General features: G+C 43.8%; 1 protein-coding gene across 1 annotated transcript in view; it reads right to left on the reverse strand.

Annotated features, from left to right (window-relative positions):
- Positions 1-22,082, reverse strand: part of DCLK2 (doublecortin like kinase 2) — a 216,285-nt gene that overhangs the window by 3,260 nt on the left and 190,943 nt on the right. Inside the window, exons 10-14 of the mRNA XM_044681695.1 lie at positions 16,467-16,600; positions 13,260-13,337; positions 4,982-5,078; positions 4,395-4,475; positions 2,362-2,478 (exon numbers count right to left, since the gene is read on the reverse strand). Of these exons, the coding sequence (XP_044537630.1) occupies positions 2,362-2,478; positions 4,395-4,475; positions 4,982-5,078; positions 13,260-13,337; positions 16,467-16,600 (507 nt within the window). The remainder of the gene's footprint in view (positions 1-2,361; positions 2,479-4,394; positions 4,476-4,981; positions 5,079-13,259; positions 13,338-16,466; positions 16,601-22,082) is intronic.

The following is a 22,082-nucleotide window of genomic DNA, read 5'->3' on the forward strand; positions in this document are numbered from 1 at the left end:
AGAGGAAAGTTCTCATGCCCCAGTGGAAAAGTCTGCAAAGCTGGGCCCCTCAGGGTTTTGTTGTTGTTGTTTTATGGGGGGAGAAGAAGAAGGAGAAGCAAAACTCCTTAAATGAATGAATGAAAATCATTAGGGTCCAAATCACTGCCCTCCTGCCCGTCACCATTCAGCCTTGACCTCGTAATGATATTGTTGTCACTGCCCTCCTCCTGCCATTTGCATTTGGCACTGACTTGCCAATAATGTGCAAAGTTGTGTAGGGAATACAAGGTTAGACAGGCTTTTGCCAATGAGCTGAAAATGAGGACCCACAAGTCACGGGTACACACAGAGCTTTTTACAGAACACCTGGGAATTCCCAAGCAGCCCCAAGTGGTGGTACGTTCCATGTCTGCATAGTCCCTGGTCAGAAAGTTAGCTAAGGAGCAGTGTGCCGGTCAGTGAGGGTGGGAGCGCTGTTTCCAATCCATCTGAGATTAGGATACTGTAATCTACATGAGTCCAGACAGACAAATTCGGGAAGATGTCTGCTCTGGGCTAGACTAGAGGTCAAGAGACCCTGTTTTCTATAAAGGAAGCAGAAGTCGAGCCTCTAGCTTCTATTCCTGTCTTTGCCACTGAAATAGAGAATGGCTTAAGCCATGCCCTTGGATTTTCCAGAGTGCAAACTGCAGCTTCATAAAGGGGCTCCCTCTTAGAAATGCTCTGAGCCCTGGGTTCAATTAGCAAGACCATTGATGTCCCTCCTGTCTCTGCCTCGATGTCCTGTCTCCTACCTTGAGGGTTTGCATTCAGTTTCTAGAATGCCGGCTCACCATGACTGCTTCTGCCGCTTCCCCTCACATCTGCCTGGCTTGGGTGAACATGGAAGGGCTTTGCCTTCTCCTGACATTACACAACAAGGCTTGACGCTCTAAGTGGAATGTAACAGAATCACTGGGTAATGGGCTCCTGCTGTTGGTTAAGCCAAGATGGTTCTCTTCAAAGCTGTCAAACCACAGTTCCATGGCAGCCTTCTAGTTACTTATTTTCTCAGGCTTTTTAGCTGAAGGCAGCTAAACGATCACAAAAGCCAAGACTGGATAAACCCTCCCTTTGCTTTGGCCCCACATCCCCAAATAGACCTGAGACATGTCAGAGGGCTCCGTCTTTTTCTAGAAGGAAAACAGCCTCCAGCTTCTACTGCTGTGATTTAGCTCTAAGCTGGGAGAGCACTCGGAGGGCTGCCAAGCAAATGAAGTAACCCAAGGGGCCAGCTTCAAAGGACTGATGAGGCTGAGAGGGAAAGGGGAAGAGGTGACCTTTTCAAAACCTGCATGTGGCACAAGACCAGAGAGCACCCAGAATGCTGCTGGGGCTCCCATAAACAGATCAGTGGCCCTTAGGCTCCAAGGCTGTGGAAGGGATTGGGCAGAGAGGGCTCTCGACAGGCAGACAAATGAGCCAGTCTCCTCTACGTGGAGTCCCCATGTAGTCTACAATGTACTATTAAACCAATCATTTTCATTGTGATGAGGATGTCAATACTGATCTGGGCCATCTTCCCTCCAAGAAGGGGGCGGGAGGCAGGAGAGGGTGAATAGTCAGGGACTTTTCTAAGAAAATAAAAGCTTTGAGAGGGAAGGATCAATCAGCTGGAGAAGTCTGTAGAGGTCTGTAGAGGCCAGGGAAACTGCCTGGAAACTATCATTGGAACAGGGGTAGGGATCACCAACCAACCAACCAGTTGTTGAAAGGGCTTAAAAACACCTTAATTGTAGAATCCTCAGAAATTCCAGTTTCTGGATGCTCAGTGCTAATAAAACTGGTATCACCATAATTGGGGGGAGGGGCGGGAAACACTGAAAATTCTCCCTAAAGCCAAAATCTTCACCTTCAGGCAACTTTCCTCCCTGCCTTTACAATTTTGGGGCTACTTTATCTCCATCACTTGAGCTGCTCTCCATCTTAAATCTCAAATCATCGAGGATGCACCAGCAAGGACCTTGAGGCTCAGCATGTCTGGTAGAGAATCTTTTCCTGGAGTCTAAACATCTCAGAAAAAGAGGGCAGACACAGGGCTGCCAGATAGCTGGCATAAGACTAGAGCAGTAGCCATTATGGAAGGGGAAGAGCCTTTGGGGACTCTCTGTAGATGTATCCCAAGGTTGGTGGGATTTCCTCAGTCCTGGGACTGGCCGTATGACATGCAAATCTCATGATGTGAACCAGCAAAGATAAGGGCTGCCCTGGTCTTAGCACACGGGGCCTGGGAACCTGTAGCTCTGACTACTCCTTGGGAGCCCTTTCCTATTTACTTCAAGAGAGGAGCTCCCGGTCTGTCTGGGGAAGAGGGAAGAGCGTCACGGCTGGCCCACTTACCATGATGACGGAGACACCGGTGCTCGTGCTGTTCTGTTTGGGAAGGGCACTGTTAAAGTGCTGTTTCAGTTTACCTGTGACCTCGGCTTGCATGTTATTCTCCTGGGAGGCATCGTCCTGTGGAAAGAGAGGCACGGGTGACTTCTACAGCTCCCAGCACCCACCGGGAGGCAGATGATAAACTTGTCTTGGTCCTAAATAGGAAATCTAAAACACCAGTCAAACAAAGTCTGGCCCCAAGTCTGGGGAAACCCTTCTTGGCTGTTTCTCTTCTGCTAGCCCATGGCCTGCATTCAGAAAGCACCCTTTGCTCTGCCACCCCTTTGGCCAAACCTACAGGTTCATCTTGGGATCTAGAGCTGGAAGGGGTTGGGGTGGGGAATCCAACCCCTTCATTTTACAGCAAAGAAACTGGAGTCCAGAAACACAAAGCAATCTGCCCATGACAACACAGCGAGTAAGTGGCAGAACCTGGATTAGAAGCTGACTTGCAAGTCGGCATTCTTTCTACTACAGAGAAGCAGATTTCAGTTCAAGGAAATATGGTAAGTTTTCTAGCAAAGAGAACCATCCAACAAGTCAGTGACAATATTTAAGTAGAGACTAGGTAACCATCAGGCACAAATCCTATAATGAGAACTCTTCTTCTGGGGAGACATCTAAGATCCCTTCCAACTTTAAGTAAGAGGCTTTGATTGCATGAAGCCTTTAGACGCTCTCCTTGTCCACCCTGAAAATAGAACTAGAGAACTCAGGCCTCAGGTGTCAAGCACATGGGAGATCCCTGACCCCCTGGATTTATAAGCCTATTAAACAGAATTTAATCCACAACCCACCCCCTTACAAAAATACAACAATGAAACTGAGTAACTATTTTATCATTTTAATTGATAGTTTGCTTAATTATTTTTTTGCCAAAGCTAATCACATGAGGAGCCTCAGAATTGCTAAGGGTCCATAATGACTTAAATACTCTACGCGAGCCAAGATCTTTCTGAATCCAAATGCATTGGCATGACAGAACAGTGCCCTGGGCTAAGCTAACGTGACAGCTTCAGTCCTCCTTGGGCTCCAGGCATGAGGGAAATACAGGTGATTAGACAGCCCACTGGGTAACTGAGATTCCTTGCCAACCCTCCCAAATTCAAGAAGCATCTTCTAGGCATAAACTGAAATGCTTTATTAGGACATCCTCAATCAGGCCATGAGATCATCCATGAGAAGGAAGAACCTTTCAATCTCCAACAAGGGTGAGGTGGGTTATTAACCTGAGCTCCTGTAGTCCATGGATGGATTTGAACATACATGAATTTGGACGGGAAAGAATCTGAAATTTAGCATTGCCTTCAATCATTTAAAAACATTCTTCTGACAAGGGGGCCAGAGCCTCACCAGACTGCCCAGAGGGTCCAAAGCTTTCTCTTATGGGTCACACAAAAATGCTTAACAACCCATAATCTAAGAGCTCTCCTAAGCAGGGGCATGCTTTCTTTGCTCACGCCAGAGCAGGTCACATTTCTAAAAAGCTTTAAGGTTCACAAATTGCTTTATCTACATTATCTTATCTGGTCCAACAGTGTAGTAAATATCTACTCTCACTATTATAAACTACAAGGGAACTCCATGTACGAGAGAAGAGGGGTTCCCATTTTACAGAAAAGGAAACTGAAGCTCATGGAGCCTCTTTACTCTTGGATGATGGCATGCTGAATGTCAGAGGAACCGGGAAGATCCAAGGGTGGATACCAGCAAATGCAGAGGCCTTCCTCACTACTAAAGTTAAGTATGGAGCTTTGCCTGTACTTGAACTATGGAAAGGTGTAAGGACAGAATTGATACTATAACTGTAGGCAGGGTTTATTGATCCCTATTAGGTTATCCCTGTTTGACTTTTTTACCCTATTTCCATCTATCAATATTGTAATTATTCCCAATACTAGTTTTAATACTTAATTAATTTCAATAAAGGACAGAGGCGGAATGGTGACAGGAAGGCAGGCAGCCATCTATGAGAAGAAGAAGAAGGTACTTACTGACACCCAGGGATGACTTAAGATCTGTCCTGCTGTACATCGAGCTTCCACATTTACTTGTAGCATTTGGCTGATTAATTCCTATGAAGAAATAAAGAACAAAGAGCAAAGGAAAGAGAGATGCTCTAATGACAGGTAGAGTTGGTGCACTCCCCTGTCTGAAGACCACGATCACTGACCCTTTGCTAAAACTGGTGGGAGAAAGGTAAAGTGTGAGGGGGCATCTTCTGGATGGTCAGAGGTGGGTCTAAAGACCTCAGATGAGGATGCTAAGACCAAAGGAACCTAAAGAACAGTGAACCCTGTGACGTAATCCATCTGATGCCACACATGGCTGAGAGCCCAGAGAGGAGACAAAACAGGCACATCCATCCATCCTCTGAGTACATCTACCTCCCAGGACATGGCGCCAAAGCCAGGGTTTGCATTCCATGTAGGCTGCTCAGCACAGCAAGATCAGTGGCTGAGACTGTGATTGGTCACCACAGACAGCACTCCACCAGACAGCCAGACGGCTGGATACCAAAATCCCCCCATCCTGGTCTCTGAGAAGTATCAGGAAAAGCAAGCTTTGGGGGCAGGCTTACCTTTGCTGAGTCAGTGATGTTATCCCAGTACGGGGCAGGAAACTCTAGCTTTCCAGCAAGGATCTGATCAAAGAGGTCTTCTTGAAGGTTATTCTCACTAAGACAGTTTTACGAAGACAATCAATCAGTTAGAAGCTTGGGTGGCAAAGGAGGGGAAGAAAGGGAGAACGGTATTTCAGCCTAGGTCAAGTGTGTTCCTCATAGACACATGATATGGGAACTCCTGCTGTTGACACAACTTACAAAAGTATAACTTAGGGCCTTTTTTTTTTTTTTTTTTAAGTAAAGAAGCTTTATTTCTTGGACTGTCTGGCTGTAAGGAGAGAACACGGGCTAGACAGATACAAAAGATAGACAGACATTTAAATAAATATCACACAGCCAAGTGTGGAGCCTCATTTTACATCACCAAGCCCAACACTAGAGATCTGTTCGTACCAGAATTTTAATTCCTTTCTTTCTTTTATTTTTTAATAACCTTTACAATCTTAGAATCAATACTTTGTTCTGGTTCTCAGACAGAAGAACAGAAAGGGCCAGGCAATGGGGATTTTAGTGATTTGCCCTAAGATCACACAGCTAGAAAGTTATCTGAGGCCACATCTGAACCCAGGACTTCTCATCTCTAGGCCTGGTTCTCTAGCCCCTAAACCTCTTAGCTGCCCCCTCAATTTCTTTCAAAAGAAAGAGAAGATCCCCAACTTTTCCCAGGAAAAATGCCAGAAGGAAGAGAGGCAAAGGTCTAAGAAAAGGGGCCTTTGTTGTTATTGAGTCTTTTCAGTCACAGCTAACTTTCTGTGAATTCATTTGGGGTCTTGCCACTGAGTGCCATTTCCTTCTCCAGCTCTTTTTACAGATGAGGAAACTGTGGAAAATAGAGTTGACTTACTCAGGATCACATGGCTATTAAGTGTCTGAGGCTAGATTTGAACTCAGCTCTTTCTGACTCCAAGCATAGTGCTTTATTCACTATGACTGCCTACCTATATCCCATCTCCAAAGCAAGATTCCTCTGAAAGGGATAGTAGGGCAGGGTGGGGAGAACTGTTTCAGAGCAAAGACCAAAGTGTAGAAATAGAAAGGCACTGGAACCATTTAGATATTCCTCTTGAGATCTTCCCAAAGCCACTGACTTACTCAAAACGGGTCAAAGTTATGCTAAGAGAATGGCCTCATGACTTCTCCTTCAAACAAGTGAACACTAATCCCAAGTCCTTGCTTGTTTGGGGACTGAAAGCCAAGACCAGAGCTGTACGGTGATGTGGTAGCTCTCTACTGTTGTTTGGACAAGGTGGCGGGTCATGTATCATTAAATTCAGCCATAACTGCATAGGGTCCAAGGCTGGAAGATACCTTAGATCCCTCATACCAAAGAGCACCCGCCTCCAATGCCTCAGGAGTCTTATACTGTTCTTTTACGTAATCACACTTCCTGTCTACCTGCATTACAAGAGGAATCATGGGAAATGTAGTTTCCAAGTCCCCTAAACATCCACAGGAAGTTTGTCATATATCTAAATATTTAAAACTCAAATGAACCCCAAATAACCCTCAAAGGAACCCCCCAAATTCCAAAAAGCTCTCTAGTCCAACTCCCTTGATTTAGAGATAAGAAAACTGAGACTCAGAAAAAAAAATGACATTCCCAAGGTCACACTGGTAGCAAATAATACCCCAAGGTTTCTGAGTTCACTGCACCATACTGCCTCCCATTTTGATAGAAAAATATGCATTTCAAAAAGAAGAACATGGAGCCAGAAATAACCAGACAACTAAAAGGGCTTCTTAGGTTTGCTACTCGATTTCCTTCCCAGCTGTGCATCTGATGTTCTAGATTTCAACACCGTGCCTCAGCTGTGGTCTCTTTCTGGAACCTCTCTTTGCTCTCTGAAACATACTCTCTGGGGACTTTCTCTCCCTGGAATAGCCCTACACCAGTCCGGTACCATTCAGTCATTGCTGAGTTCCCCACCTCTGCTTCTATTTTGGGGGAAACCCAGGTTGCCCACCTTCATTCCCTTCTTCTTCATGCTTCTAATTTTGTGGGTTTCCACACTATGCATTCAGTCTCCTTCTTTCTCTGTCCTCCCCCTCAGCTCCTGTTGGTGGGCTATCTACTCCCATGAAAACCCTGTAGGGACAGGGACCAGCTCTCTTTTTGTATCCCAACATTTGGTGCTGTGGCTGGTACATAATAAGGAAGTGCTTAAATAAGAGCTCATTCCTTGTGCTGCCTATTAAGACTGTTTTCTTCAGATGCACATGAACGGGTTTTTCTCCTGCATGTTCCTTATTTACCCACCAGTCGATGCTCGGGTTAATACTCCTGTAAGAAGAGTGAACAAAGTATCTCTGGGAGAGATCAAATGAGCCAAACTAAACACAGTTCACATTTAGAGAATAGAACTTTATTCTTTTGAAAAGTGTTCTAAAGAACTTATTTCATTGGAGCCCCCAACATCCCTATATGGTCAGTTACAAGTACTGTTATGTGGCCATCTAAAGTGGAGGAGAGGGCAAGCGACTGAGCTGTGATCACAAAGCATTTTGGTGTCAGAAGTGGGATTCAAAAAATTCCTGGATTTCAGGGCCCTTTCCATGACACCAAGCTGCCTTCAAGGACACTGAATAATTTTTTGGACTTGTTTTTGGGAGAAGAGAATGAGAGAACAGGGAATTAGGCTAGAAAAGTAAACAGTAATTGGCCCTTCTTCCCTGTTCATCTAGCAGCTAACTCCAAATTTATATACTTATCAAAACCATCCAAGGGAGAAGGGGATGGGAATTACCTAAAATGAGAAAACTCCTAGTTCTTGATTTTTTAATTAAAGAAACACATTAGAAAGTTGGAAGCTTTTGCTACAAAAGCCACTAAAAGAGTCTGCTTCCTGGTTGTGGGTAGGTAGTTATGTGATATAGTGGGAATCAGGAAGTCAGAAATTCAAATCTCCTCTTAGGCACTTAAAAGCTGTGAGAATCTGGACAAAAAGTCCAACGGCTACTTCAGACTCCTCATCTGTAAAATGGAGCTAATAATAGTATCTACCTCCCAGAACTGTTATGAGATCAAATGAGATTTTTGTAAAATGGTTTGTAATTCTTAAAGTGCTAGATGAATTATTAGCTATTATCGTTGATGGAGAAATAAGCAAATGTCCAAAACAATAAGAGCTAAAAGGGGCTAAGCAATAGGCACAAATCGGTCTTTAAAAATTCTGAATTTAATAACGGGCATTTCCATATACAGAGCAAAAAAACCCAACCCTGTGAATCTATGGATCACTTTTTCTTTCTTTTTAAATACATAATGAGTTCGCTCAGTAGCTTTTCAAAGCCTTCTTGCTTTATGTTACATTCTTTGCATTTTTTATAAAGAAGCCTCAGTGACACCATCAGTCTTTTTTCTGCTGTCTTAGGCTTCCTTTGCCACTAGAACAAAAGAAAAACAAAGCTCTTGTAAGAAATAGGCAGAGTCAAGCGAAATGAATGGGCTGTATCCAGTGAACATCTTTAGTCACAAAGGTGACTGGCTGACCCTTAAGGGTGAGGAGTGAGCTGCTGTAGAACAAGAAACCTAAAAACAAAACAGAAACTCAAGTTCTGGCCCACCACCCCATCTCCCTTGTACAGCAAAAGGCTGGAAGAAATGCCTGAGGCCAGTAAGTAAGTACCTATTATGTGCTGGCAGCTAAACTAGACACTGGAAATGCCCAAGCCAAAAATGAAAGAGCCTCTGCTTTCTAGAAGCTTCCACAACAATAATCTGTAGAGGGCTATTCCTCAGAGGAGGACTGCGCTAAGAGAATCCTTCAAAGGGGCAGGAGCTGGCAAGCGGAAAAGCAAGCTAGGCTACCGAAGCCCACTTGGGCTTACCTCGCTTTTCTCATCTGTATCCCAAATGAGGATCCCACAAAGGGTAGGACACGATTGAAAATGATTAAGCAACCACCCAAAGCTCCAAAATGCTAGAAAAGGCAACCTAGCAAATGAGGCAAGTGGTGGGCAAAACAGCATTCTCGGAATCGTTTGGCAAAGAGACGCTCTATACAGAGGAGGAAAGGCTGAGCTGGATCACTCCAGAGAGCCTGCAGCAGCCAGACCTCAAAGTAAACAAAGAAAGGGCAGCCCAAGCCGTGCCTACACTTCTGGCTGCTTCTGATATGCTGGTCCTGAGTCTGGAAGGATAACCAAAACCTTAGCTGAAGAACGTCAAGAAATGAAGCCGGCCCGCAGGATGATGGAGGGAAGAGTCAGAGGAGCAACTACAAACTTCGCCTCCATGATCCGAGGCATGCCACGCTTCGGCTGGCTGTGGGTACAGTTACGGCACCGTCAAGTTCTTCCTTTGAAGGAGTGGGTCCATTTGACGAAAGCAGAGAGGAATCAGGCTGCAGGTCAGGAAGCCCTGCGCATGTGCGTTGGATCCTCTCTGAACCGGGGTCCCTTAGACAACCGACTTCCAGAGACTACTGTGAGGAAAGGGCTCGCTAAGCATGCGCTATTGCTACGCCAGTTCTTTTCTCTTCCTTAAGCCACCACCATCATCTTCCTCTTTTCGAATGAGAGAAGCCCAGGACGGGCACGCTGTATAAGCCATCGCGCCAGCCCCCTCTTCCCCCCCCCCCCCCCCCCCCCGCCTCAGTCTGCCGCCAAAGGAGACGGCTCCACACATGCCGGGATTAAAATGATTCATTCAAGTTTTTTATGACTTGTTCCCAGATACCACGTCAGGAGGAAAACGTGTCTGTGAGGAGGAAATGTGTGTCTGCTCGGGCACAGCTCCCAAGATGTCTCCGACCGAGCTGGCCCCCCTCATGTGGTCTCACGCTGCCGCATGCGGTCTACTTGGCCAGAACAACAAGGCGAGGGGCCATTTTTCTGAAGAACCCAGTCACAAAGTAGTCCCAGCCAAAGGGAAAAAATGTTTTGCCTTTTAACCAATGGCCAGGAGCTGCGCTTGACATTCATCAACACTAGAGGGTGGTGTGGACACGTNCCCGGACAGCTCCACACATGCCGGGATTAAAATGATTCATTCAAGTTTTTTATGACTTGTTCCCAGATACCACGTCAGGAGGAAAACGTGTCTGTGAGGAGGAAATGTGTGTCTGCTCGGGCACAGCTCCCAAGATGTCTCCGACCGAGCTGGCCCCCCTCATGTGGTCTCACGCTGCCGCATGCGGTCTACTTGGCCAGAACAACAAGGCGAGGGGCCATTTTTCTGAAGAACCCAGTCACAAAGTAGTCCCAGCCAAAGGGAAAAAATGTTTTGCCTTTTAACCAATGGCCAGGAGCTGCGCTTGACATTCATCAACACTAGAGGGTGGTGTGGACACGTTCATTTGGAAGGGGCTCCAGGTTCTTAATTTAGAACCAGAAGTGACCTCCGAGGTCATCTCGTGGAGCCCCCTGCTTTTATAGAGGAGGAAAATGAATCCCAGAGAAAGGAAGTTATTTGCCCAGGGTCACGTAGGTCACAAATGGTGACTTCAATGACCAATCCAAAAGGACCTCTGACTCCAAGCCTTGCCCCTGATTTCTAATGAGCTTGCCCAAATTATTACCAGCCCAGAAGGGCATCATGTCTGCAGTCACTGTTGGAGAGCCGCCCACTGAAGCACTGATCTCTCACCCTTCTTTTGTTTAAAGAAAAAAGGAAAGGAAATGGCCACTCTTCCTACCAGGCAAGCCAGTTTTTTGAAGTGCTTAGCACACACAGTAGGTAGGCACTATATAAATTCCCTTCCCTTTCATTCTCCTCTTTCCCACTTCTACCACAACTGACCTCCCCCACTGGCACCCCCATGCACATGCACACACCCAGAGGTCAGGATAGGGTGGAAATTGGGGCAACCAGGCTCGCCTTATGATTCTGCTACCAACTAGTTATCCAGGGATGAGGAAGAGGAGAGAGTCGAACCAGACAGCCTCTAATGTGGACCCCATGTGGTCCCCAGACACCGGCCATGAGCCCCTGAGGTACATCTGACTCACATGCTCTGTACCTCCTCTTCATTCACCAAACCTTGCTTCATGACCTCAGTGACCTATGAGGGTTAGGAACAAACAGCCAGCAACCAGGTAAAGAGCCCTACCAGGATTTGGCGTTACAGGATCTGGACTTAAATTCTAGCTCCATCATGTTCTGGGCAGATAGGTGGTGCAGAAGAAAGGACAGTGAGTCTGGAGCCAGGAAGACTCTTACAGAGTTCAAGTCTGGCCTCAGACAATTCCCAGTCGTGTGACCCTGAGCAAGGTACTTCACCCTGTTTGCCTCAGTTTCCTCATCTATAAAATAGTGTCTTTACCAAGAAAATTTCAAATAGGAGTCCGTTAAGAGTCAGACACAGCTGAAATGCCTGAACAACATTGCTGACCTTGGACAAGTGACTCCTCTAAGCCTAGGCAGATTCTGCGGTCTCTTCTAGATCTATGAGAATGATCTATGATCTGAGGCTCTCACAGACTGAGTTACAGCCCTGCAGTAATAAGGCTATGCCAGGGGAATCTTCCCATTAGCCTGTGCATATCCTGTATGTACGTAGCTGTCCCTGCTCCTTATTCCTCATCATTAGAATGTGTGCTTTAAAGGACACACAAAGAACTGACAGAGCTTGTAGGGCCAGTTGCAGCTCTGCAGAATGTTAGGAAGAGCAGGATAAACTGGGATTACAAACATCCACTTGACAGGTACTTCATTCTAGAAGCAAAACAGCCTTCAAAAGGCGGCGGGATTCCTCTTCAGAGGCAGTGCTTTAGAATGATTTGCTTTTGGGGTTTCTTGGACTCCTAGGAGAGAAAGGTCAAGTGTAGGGGAGACTGAGGAAACCTAAGATAGGCACTTGGGCTACATGAGCCATTTGTCCCAAAAAGGCCAGTGAGAGAGGCAGCCCTTGGTCCGGAGCTGGAATTCGCAAGACCTGCTGCCAAGGTTACTTCCCGGGTTCAACAGCCCCAGCCCAAACCAATAATGCTCCACTATGGAGTTAGCCATCAGGATGCTCTGTACGCAGTGCTGGAAAGCCCAAGAGGTTCTAACAACAGAAGCTACCAGACGATTTTCCTTGTGTGGGGGGGGGGGGGGGAGAGGGAGGCAAAGTCTAAGATTCCATTACTGGAGTGAAATGTCTCCCCAATTCAGAGCTTGAGGCAGGCAGAGTGACTAACCCAGAGTCACCCTGCCAGTAGGAGTCAGAGGTAAGAGGTGAGCCCTTGGGAAAGCATATTTTAAAACCCCCCTTTTTTGGGTTTCTTTAGAAATATTAAGAAATAATACTTTCTTTTAAGGTCTTTCTCAGAATGCTTGGAGGAAAAAACCTCCTTGGGCCAAGGTCTTTTTCAAGGGAAACTGACTAAGGGGGAGTATCAACCCTTCTTGAACAAGGAATATTTCAGATTCTGTTTCCCTCCTTGCCTTTCTCTCCCCTTAGGCAGTTGGCTGATGGACCCAAGTAAGGGCAGTTTCCTTTACTTGCTAAGCAAAAGTGAAAGAATTGGTATTAGCTGGTCTCTTCTTCAGGGAATGCAGGTGAGGTACCTCCCAAACCACTTCCTCTTTTCAGCACTCATTTCCTTTTATCACTAACAGTGAATAATTGAAAAAAAAAACAACAAGTTTTTTTGTTTTGTTTTGTTTTTTTTAAATCCTTACCTTCTGTCTTAGAACCAATATTGTGTATTGGTTCTAAGGCAGAAGAGTGGTAAGGGCTAGGCAATAGGGATCAAGTAACTTGCCCAGAGTCACACAGCTTCCCCCAACAAGTTTTATTTTTGAAGGAAGATTTAAGAAACATCATATCGGAGGACAGCTGGATGGCAAAGTGGATAGAACACCTGAAGCTGAGAGGTCCTGGATTCAAATTTGACCTTGGACATTTCCTAGCTGTGTAACCCTGGTAAAGTCACTTCATTTCTTTTGCCTAGCCCCTGCTGTTCTGTCTTATAGTTGTTACGTAAGACAGGAAGAAGGGTTTTAAAAATAAATAAAAATTTAAAACAACACATCAGAAAGACTGTTGACATTTCAGAATTTGCAGATACTGAATGGAGAAGGCAAAATGAGCAGCTTAATGTTTGTCTAGCTACCTCTGCCCTCAAGCTAAGGAACAGTCAAGGAAGAAACAAAAGGAAATGAGAGCTGAAGACAGGAAGTGGTTTGGACAAGACAGAAGGTAAGGGTTTAAAAAAAAAATGTTTCCATATTCACTAAAGTAACTGGATAGAAGGTGGGGAAGAAAGTCCCACTGTTGGCTCCAGATCACCCAGCCCAGAGACTGACCTTCGGAAAGGTGGGAATCCACAGAGGAGGATGTAAGTAATCACGCCAGCTGCCCAGATGTCCACCTTCAAGCCATAGCTAGAAAAGACAAATGAGGGAGAGAGGGAAACGTCTTACTTAAGTCTGACTTACAACATTTGTAACACTGGCTTTGGTATTCAAGAGACCCTGCAATGTAGATCAACTTATTTCACAAAAAGTGTGCTGTAGTGCCAAACCCCTCAAAAGAGACCAATGTGGTCTTGTGAATTCAAACCTCATTCTACACTGTTTTGACTCCAAAGCCTACAAATAATTGCCTTTGGGACCAGCACTACAAAACTGAGTCTCCCAGCTACATGTGAAATGTCCATGATTACTGAGGTCATGATTTCACATCTCCCCCACTATGCCCACACAGACACACACAGAGACACACAGACACACACACACACACACACACACACACACACACACACACACACCCCTCTCTCTCTTGCAGAGATCAAAACACAGCTGCATACTCCCTGAAGCTTTCCTTTTGTGCAGAGAATGGTAGAACAGTGAAGGAATGTCTAGCCCTTTAGAGGCTTCAAAATCTCTAATGACACATAAGAAATTCCAAGAAAAAAAAGAAGAATCCTTTGCAACCCAGAGCCCATGTTTCTATCCATTCATGCTACCCTGAATAGAATTTAAACTCTTTGAAGACAAAATCTATTTTTCATTTTCTTGTTGGACCCTTAGTGCCTAGAACAGTGTCTCTTAGGTGATTAATACACGTTTGCTGAACTGAACATCATCAAAGTAGTAGGAAGTCCTGCCTTCCTTCACTTGTGATAAGGAATAAGGAAAAAAAGTCTTCTGGGGCCAAGAAGAATGACAAAAGACATTTTATACTTCCTAGGCACCTGTAGGATGGAATCAGCCCCATTAGAGGTGACTGAGAAATCATGTGGGTGAGCTGAGGCCACAAGCATCGAGTGCCCTTGTTCGGAGAGAACTTCTTTCCTTCCTTTCAGCCCTAAACAAGTAAAGGGTGAGGGATGATCATAGAATGGATTTGTTTTCTGTCATTTAATGTTTTTCCCCCTGCCCAGGGTCACCATTCACCGAGGATCTTGGCAAATCCTCCAGAGAAGTGTGGTTATTCATATATATATTCATATTTAATCATATTCAATATATTCAATATTCATATATATCCCTCTCTCCCTCCTTCTCTCTCCCTTTCTCTCTCTAACTCTCTCTCTCTGTGTCTCTCTCTCCTTCTTCTCTCTTCCCACATATAAAATTTATATACATACATCTATGTTACATGTATATATATAAATGTAATCTCACAGTGTTAAAAATCTGCCATTTCAATGGTGTAGTTACTTCCCTGGAGATAAAGCCCCCAACCATCTTCCAAGAGCTCCTTAGGTCAAAAGAAAAACAAAATGAAACCCAGTCAACTTCTGAGAAGGCGCAAGCAACTGTGGATGAGGTTCTCCCAACCTATCCAGATTGTTTCTCAGAAGTTCTTATTGGTTGTTGTTACTGATGCCCTTCCTCTTTCAGACACCAGAATTGTACCCTGCTTTACTTCTCCCTCTCCCTGCATTAAGCACTTCTTTCTGTCAATTAAAAACAAACAGATAAACAGAACTGACTGACAAAGTGACCAAGTCTGACAGGCACGCAGGTCTGTGTGGGAAGCCAATAAGAGAATAGATAAAATCTGAGACTCCTCTTTTGACCCCTTTTGTGATCCTTGTGATTTCTTGTTGAAAATATTGTGACCTTATTGAAAAGCTTTAAGTTCCTAGCAAACCTGTATTTAAAGGATTAACACTGTTCCCCTTTGACCAGGAATGCTGCTGCCTGGTATAGCCAAGGCCAAAATCTTAGCAGGGGCAATTCAACCCTGAGAGGGATACTCCCCAACTTGGCTTCCTGATAAGAACCCACTCAAAATTCAGCCTTAGCTTTGGTCTGTTCTGAAGCCAATGAGACTTTTTGTGTTTTGATGTGACATAATTTGTAACTTCTGCACATCTGCAAAGTTTTGGGGGGGTTCTTTTGTGTGAAATGAGTCTTGAAACATATATAATAAACTCCATGCTCTTGGAGACAGAGCTGGAAGCATGAGGTAAAAGATCTTCGTGTCCCATTATTTCCTTATCAACTAAACTGTCCTTATCAGATTATCAGAGATGATAAACAGGTCTGCATGTATCTAAATTCTTTTTCTCTCAGCACAGAGATTGTTGGCTGCAGTTAACCTTACTTCAACCACTTTTTACCCATGGTTTTATTTCTATTGCTGCTGTCATTGTATCTATTTTTATCTTAGTTCTGATTTCGCCAAACCTGGTGCAAACTTTGAGGATTACCTCCAGGTCAAGAGAGCATTAGACTAGCTCTTTGGTCCAAACCTCTACCTAGACAAAGCGAGTGAAGTAGAGCTGCATATATGTATCTAAACAGATCTCCGTATCTCTCTAGACACATACATGTGTCTGCACACATCTATATGGGGGGAGTGTGGATGGGTAGTTACATACTCAGCCCTTTTATTGATACCATTTTGCTGATCAGTCCTTTAAAAGTCCAAACCTAGATGCTTCTTTTAATGCACACCTGATTTGTTTTAAGGCACTGTGGGACTTATGTCCAACACTCCAAGAATTACATTTTTATGAAGCTTATTAATAATCACTTGAAGTAGAAGTAATAAAAAGGAAATAGAAGTAAAAAAACCTAATTATTTAACAAAATTAAGACCTTGTGACTAAGTTCTCCTTGCCTGTTTAAAAAATCTGCTCCACCAATCCCTGACAGGAAGACAAGAGAGTGGGAGGTGGGGCTACACCAAATTTATATCCTCTCTACATCAGCACATAATGTGAGGAGAGTGGGGTTCTGGGAATTGTAGTTTTTAGGGTAACAGATTCTAATTACAAAATATGGCTTATGATGCCTTCATTTTAAGGTCAAAGAGAAGAAAAAGAAAAGGAGAAAAAATTACTTAATACCACACTTGAAATAACAACCTCACTCAGAACTCCAGGATCTGTAGGGAATGGGCCATGTGGGAGAAGGGTGTTCTTCCATAAACCCCCTGGTGGCACACACACCAGAAGCGGGGAGACGCCAAGCATACGTGGCAGCAAAGCAACAAGCAAGGGTCATCAGGTCACTCACTTGATGCTAAAACAATGACACCACCCCAAGGAGCCTTACCCAGTTTCAGCAATGATTTCTGGAGCCACATAAGTGGGTGTACCACACACCGTATACAAAGGCCCTTCGACCACGGTGGCCAGCCCAAAATCTCCCAGTTTCAAAGACTTGGTTCCATCTGGATATTCACATACCTACAGGAAGAGAAGTCAGTCATTAGGAGAAGACCATCTCTCAGTAACAGCACAGAGGAAGAAGGTAGAGAGATGTGGGAGGAGAAAAGGGTGGTTTTCTTTTTATAAATAAATTTGCCTGAATTCCTTTTCCTGTAAGATAAGGGTTACAGTTTTCATGTTCTTTAGTTTAGTGCTGACAAGATCAAGTAATTACAGGATCACAGATTTAGAGTTGGAAAGGACCTGGGAGGTCATGGAGCCTCAAGACTACCCCCTTTTTACAGATGAAGAAATGAAGCCTGGAGAGGTAGACAATAAATCAAAGGACTGTGCAGAAAGTGCTTTACAATTCCTAAAGAGCTATAGAAATATAGTTAGCTATAGTTGTTGCTAACATGATGCTCATTATTCAAGGGAGATAGGACTTCTAGCCTGGGAAGCAGACAGTTGGGGCATGGAGATAAGGAAGACTTCTAGGAAGCTAACATTTGAGCTGGGTCACATACGTGCCCATTATAAAGTGTAAGACCACTGTGCTCTGTTGTAAGGAATTCAACAGGTCATGATTTTTTAAAACCCATATATAGGGGCCACTAAATGGCCCCATTGAGAGAAAGTCAGGTCTAGAGATAAGAGCTCCTGGGTTCAAATCTGGCCTCAGACCCATCCTAGCTGTAGGAGCCTGGGCAAGTCACTTAAGCCCAATGCCCAAGCCCTTACCGCTCTTCTGCCTTGGAATTGATATTTGATATCTACATTCTAAGACAGAAGGTAAGGGTTTAAAAACAAAAACAATCCATATACATGTTATTTATTGTTATATCCATTTTACAGTTAAGTTAATTTAATAAAGTTGAGGGTTTAGGAAATAAATTGACTTTCCCATAATAATAAAGTGATTTTACAAGATGTTACAAAGCAGTTAGACAACTGGGATATCCTGTCTTCAAGAAAATTCTTCATAAGGCAAAATATTCCCATATTGGGCTCCTTTAAAGAGGAATTCTAGTGATTTCAAGCTGTGTTTACAGATTATCCCCTATTTAAGGGAGAGACAGGATCAAAGGACCCAAAACTAGAATAGACCAAGGCCATCTAGTCCAATTCCTTCAGTTATTTATTTATTTGGAAGCTAGAGGGGCAGTAGCCACTCAGCCCAATCCCCTTGCTGCTCAATATGGAAGCTTTGACTTGCTTCTGCTTCCAGCCTGGGCCAGTTCACCCCAGTCAAGGTTGGTCCCTCAACTCCTGGGAGCCACCATATTGGCAGCAGACCAAGTGGGAATACCTGATGAGCTGAGCTTAAAGTAGAGCTCAGAACTTCTAAATTCGAGCAGTCCTCTACACTTTGCATCCTGCAGAGAAGGGACTGTAGTCATGGGACGCCATGTCTGGTTCCAACCTCTCTAAATTAGCCCACTGAAATGAAGTGGCTTGTCCAAGGATGCAGAAGTGCTAGGCTGGGTGGGTGGGTGGGTGAGTGGGGAAGGAGACAACAGAAAACAAAGATAGTACTCACAAAGAAGTGAATTTACAATTAGAAATGAAGATTAAACATCTCAAAAATTCTAAGCTGATAGGAAGAAGACATACTCTTTTTAACATTTGAAATGTTCATAAATATACTAAAAAGGAAACCTTCTTGAACCTTAATATCCCTTTTCAGAATCTCCAATATTCCATCATTTACAACTCTTTTTTAAAAAAGTCTATGGAGTATAGATATAGAACTAGAAGGAGCCTATGGGTCTATCTAATTCAACTTCTTCATTTTAAGGATAAGGAAATTCAGGGTATAAAATGTTGAAGTGACTTGCTCAGGGTCACACAGGTATGACTAGAGGTGGGATCTGAACTCAGGACTGCACTGTACCACATGGAATACAAGCATTGGAATCAAGAAGACCTGGATTTGAATGCCACCTCACCCACTTAACAGCTGTGTCACCCTGAACAAAGTACTTAACCTGAGTATTAGTTTCTGCAGCTATAAAATGGAGATAATAATTATTGTTGTTCAGCCATGTCTGACTCTTTGTGACTCCACTTGGGGTTTTCTTGGCTAAGGCACTGGTGTGGTTTGCCATTTCCTGTTCCAGCCCATTTGACAGATGAGGAAACTGAGGTAAATAGGGTTAAGTGACTTTCCTAGAGTCACACTGATAGTGTCTAAGGTCAGATTTGAACCAAGGAAAATGAATCTGACTCCAGATCTGGCACTCTATCTACAATGCCATCTAACTGAACCTCTCTTTCCTTTAAGATTCAACTCAGAAGAGCAACTAGGTAGCACAATGGTTAGAGTGCCAGGCTTGGAGTCTGGAGGATCTGGGTTCAAACTTGACTTTAGTCACTGTGTGATCCTGGGCAAGTCACTCAGCCCCCACTGCCTAGCCCTTACTGCTCTTCAGTTTTGGAATTGATACTGAGAGAGAAGGTAAGGATCTAAAAAAAAGATATAGTTCAGGTACTAGCTACTACCTTTCTTGATTACTCAGTGCCTACCTTCTAAATTACCTTGTATTTAACTACTGTGTGTGTACACATATGTATACACACACACACACACACACACACAAGAAAAGCAAGCAAATGGAGGTTAAATGAATTGCCCAGGGCTACTAAGCTAGTAAGTGGTTGAGGCAGGATTTGAATTCAGATCTTTCTGACTACAAGTCTAGCACTGGAGCATAGTACCACCTTACTGCTATCATGATGGGAATTTATATATCTCCCTTAATCATCTCCATCAAGCAATTTGATTTTTCTTTTTCGTAATCAATCTTTCTTCCTTCCTTTCTCCCTTCTCTTCCTTTCCCTTCCATCTTAATATCAATACTATGTATTGGTTCCAAGGCAAAAGAACAGTAAGGGTTGGAAAAATGAAGGTTAATGACTTGCCCAAGGTCACACAGCTAGAAAGTGTCCAAGGTCAGATTTTAACCCAGGACCTCCTGTCTCTGCACTTGGCTCTCAATCCACTGAGCCACCTAAATGTCCCCAACTTCCTCATTTCTTAAAAGCTTGAAATTTCTCTATGTGGTCTAATAATCACATGACTTTTCTGGGTTATTAATTTAATTTAGTCATCACAAATTAGGTTACAAGGATGCTGGTGTCCTATTTCTCCTTCTGTGTTATACATATACCTAAACACAGTCAGAGACATTACATTTTTATGCCTTCAAATGACCAAGGGATAGTGATGGCTATTCTTTTCACCTCGGCATCCTGCCTCTGCCCAGGACTGAACAGGATCATTCTGAAAGACAATCAATATTTTACATAAAGTAATAGGAACCAGATTCACATTCATCCTACAGACTTCCAAAGGACCAGTTTTCATTCATAATGTTGAATGTAAATATTAAAGAGAAAATATTACACGTAGAATTACAACTGTAATTTACGGTATATTTATCATAACCCACAGTTTAGGAACAAATTTCCCCAGAGTAATTTGCATCAGTGAGTACATTATTAGTATCATTTGCCAACTGGCTGAATCATGAGGCTAAAACAAATACTTATTACACACATTTTCAGAAAGGCAGTGTTTGCTTAAGGAATTCCAACTTAGATATGCCTGAGGCCAGCTCCGGGGCTTTGCTTAGAGAAGGAGAAGCCCAAAGGTCCAACATTTCCCCCACATGGGATTCAGAGTCACATCCACAAGCACTAGAGATAGCGGCGTTACTCTGCTGAGCACTGAATGGACGATGTCCTATGAGGCAGAGTATAAAACAGACTCTCGTCATCCATTGCCACTGGTGTACAATTAGCGCTCATTGGTTGGGTTGTTTTTCTGTCGTGTCCTTTTTTTTTGTGACCCCATTTGGGGTTTTCTTGGCAAAGACACTGGAGTGGTTTGCCATTATTTCCTTCTCTGGCTCTTTTGACAGATGAGAAAATGGAGGCAAACAAGGTTAAGTGACTTGGCCAGGATCACACAGCTAATAAGTGTCTGAGGCCAGATTTGAACTCAGGAAATGAGTCTTCTTGAATCCAGACCTGGCACTATCCACATTCAGGTGCCTCCAGTAGCACACAGAGTAAACATTAAATCTTAGCCAGACAGAAAAATATTTCTGAGATATTCTTTATGAGGCAAAAGAGTCAGAGGTATAGGTTCAAATACAAATACAGACACCGTTCCCTATTACTTGGCTAAGATTTCCTCCTCTGGAATACGAAGGGTAACTACCAACTCTAAATCCTATGGGTGTAAAGTGGGTGAAAAGTATGACGGTCTCTCTAAAATTGCTCCCACATATTAAGTTACTATCCACCACCAGTGGGTTAATTAATGTCATTGTAATGATCTCAGAGGTCTCAACCAGCTTCTGAGTCTTGGTCCTGTTAGCCTATAGAATGCTGACTTTGGGCATACAAGAGAAGGGTGGCAGGGGCTTCAGGCTGGAGCATTTATCCAGCAGGTACCGCTAACACTTGCATTCCTTGGGCACTGCAGACACAATTGAGCTTAGCTCTTTGTAGCCAATAATTAGTTAAATAAAAAGCTCCCAGATTTCGGGCTTCCTACGCCTCCAAGAAAGCAGTAGTGGCTCCCTAGCGGTGACTCTGAAGTCCTTGCCCAAACGAATTGCCCCAAGTGCCAAAATTCCTTTTGATAGCCCTGAGGCTCAGTGTCCAGAGCCTGCCCCTCCTCTGTTGTGCCATGAGCTAAGAGGATGGGAGGGCTCTTTCTGCTCCATGTGTTAATGTGATTCAAAAAAGAAGTTTAACTATCAGCTTCCATATGAAAAAGAAGTACTGCTTTGTTCTCCAAGGGGTGTCACTGCATGATTTAGATGGTCCTCTGAATATGTGGAACCCTCTTCCCTCCTCAATCCCAAGACCTCTCGGAAAAGCTGAATTTATCACTGGTCTGCCCCAGTCAACTCCAACAGGGCACTGCTGTACTGTAACTCATGGCATTAATGGCAAACCCCATGCTCCTTGGCATGACTGCCCATCTATCTTTTCAGGCAGAATGGATAAATTACAGCTGGGCTACAGGGGGAAAGGATGCAAATGAGATGGCTGAATGATCTGATAGCAAAGAAAGGAATTACTTTTTAAAACAGGAAGAAACTTACAGTCACTATTTGCATTTATTCTCAATATTGAGAGACACTTTCCCACCTGAGTCTGGTGCCAATGACAGTGAGTAATCTTGCATCTGCTGAATGATCTATTTAAGTTTCCTTTGCGTAGAGGACATTTTTGACATCTAAGTCTCTTTCCGAAATCCTAACTTGTTATGTCACCCTAATGCTAGGGCACCTTGACGCCTGGGATTATTACATGAGATAATATATGGAAAACACCTTGTAAACCTTTTTGTGCCATATAAATAGCAAGTTACTATTATTAGCCCATCACAGATGAGAAGCTGCATTAAATGTTCACTGCTGTCTTCTTTCAGGTAGCGTTAATTTGCCTGTATGTATCTCATACACACACCAAAGGCAAACACATGGAGCTACTTAAGCAAATG

The sequence above is a fragment of the Gracilinanus agilis genome, chromosome 6, assembly GCF_016433145.1.
Source record: "Gracilinanus agilis isolate LMUSP501 chromosome 6, AgileGrace, whole genome shotgun sequence".
Classification (NCBI taxonomy): domain Eukaryota; kingdom Metazoa; phylum Chordata; class Mammalia; order Didelphimorphia; family Didelphidae; genus Gracilinanus; species Gracilinanus agilis.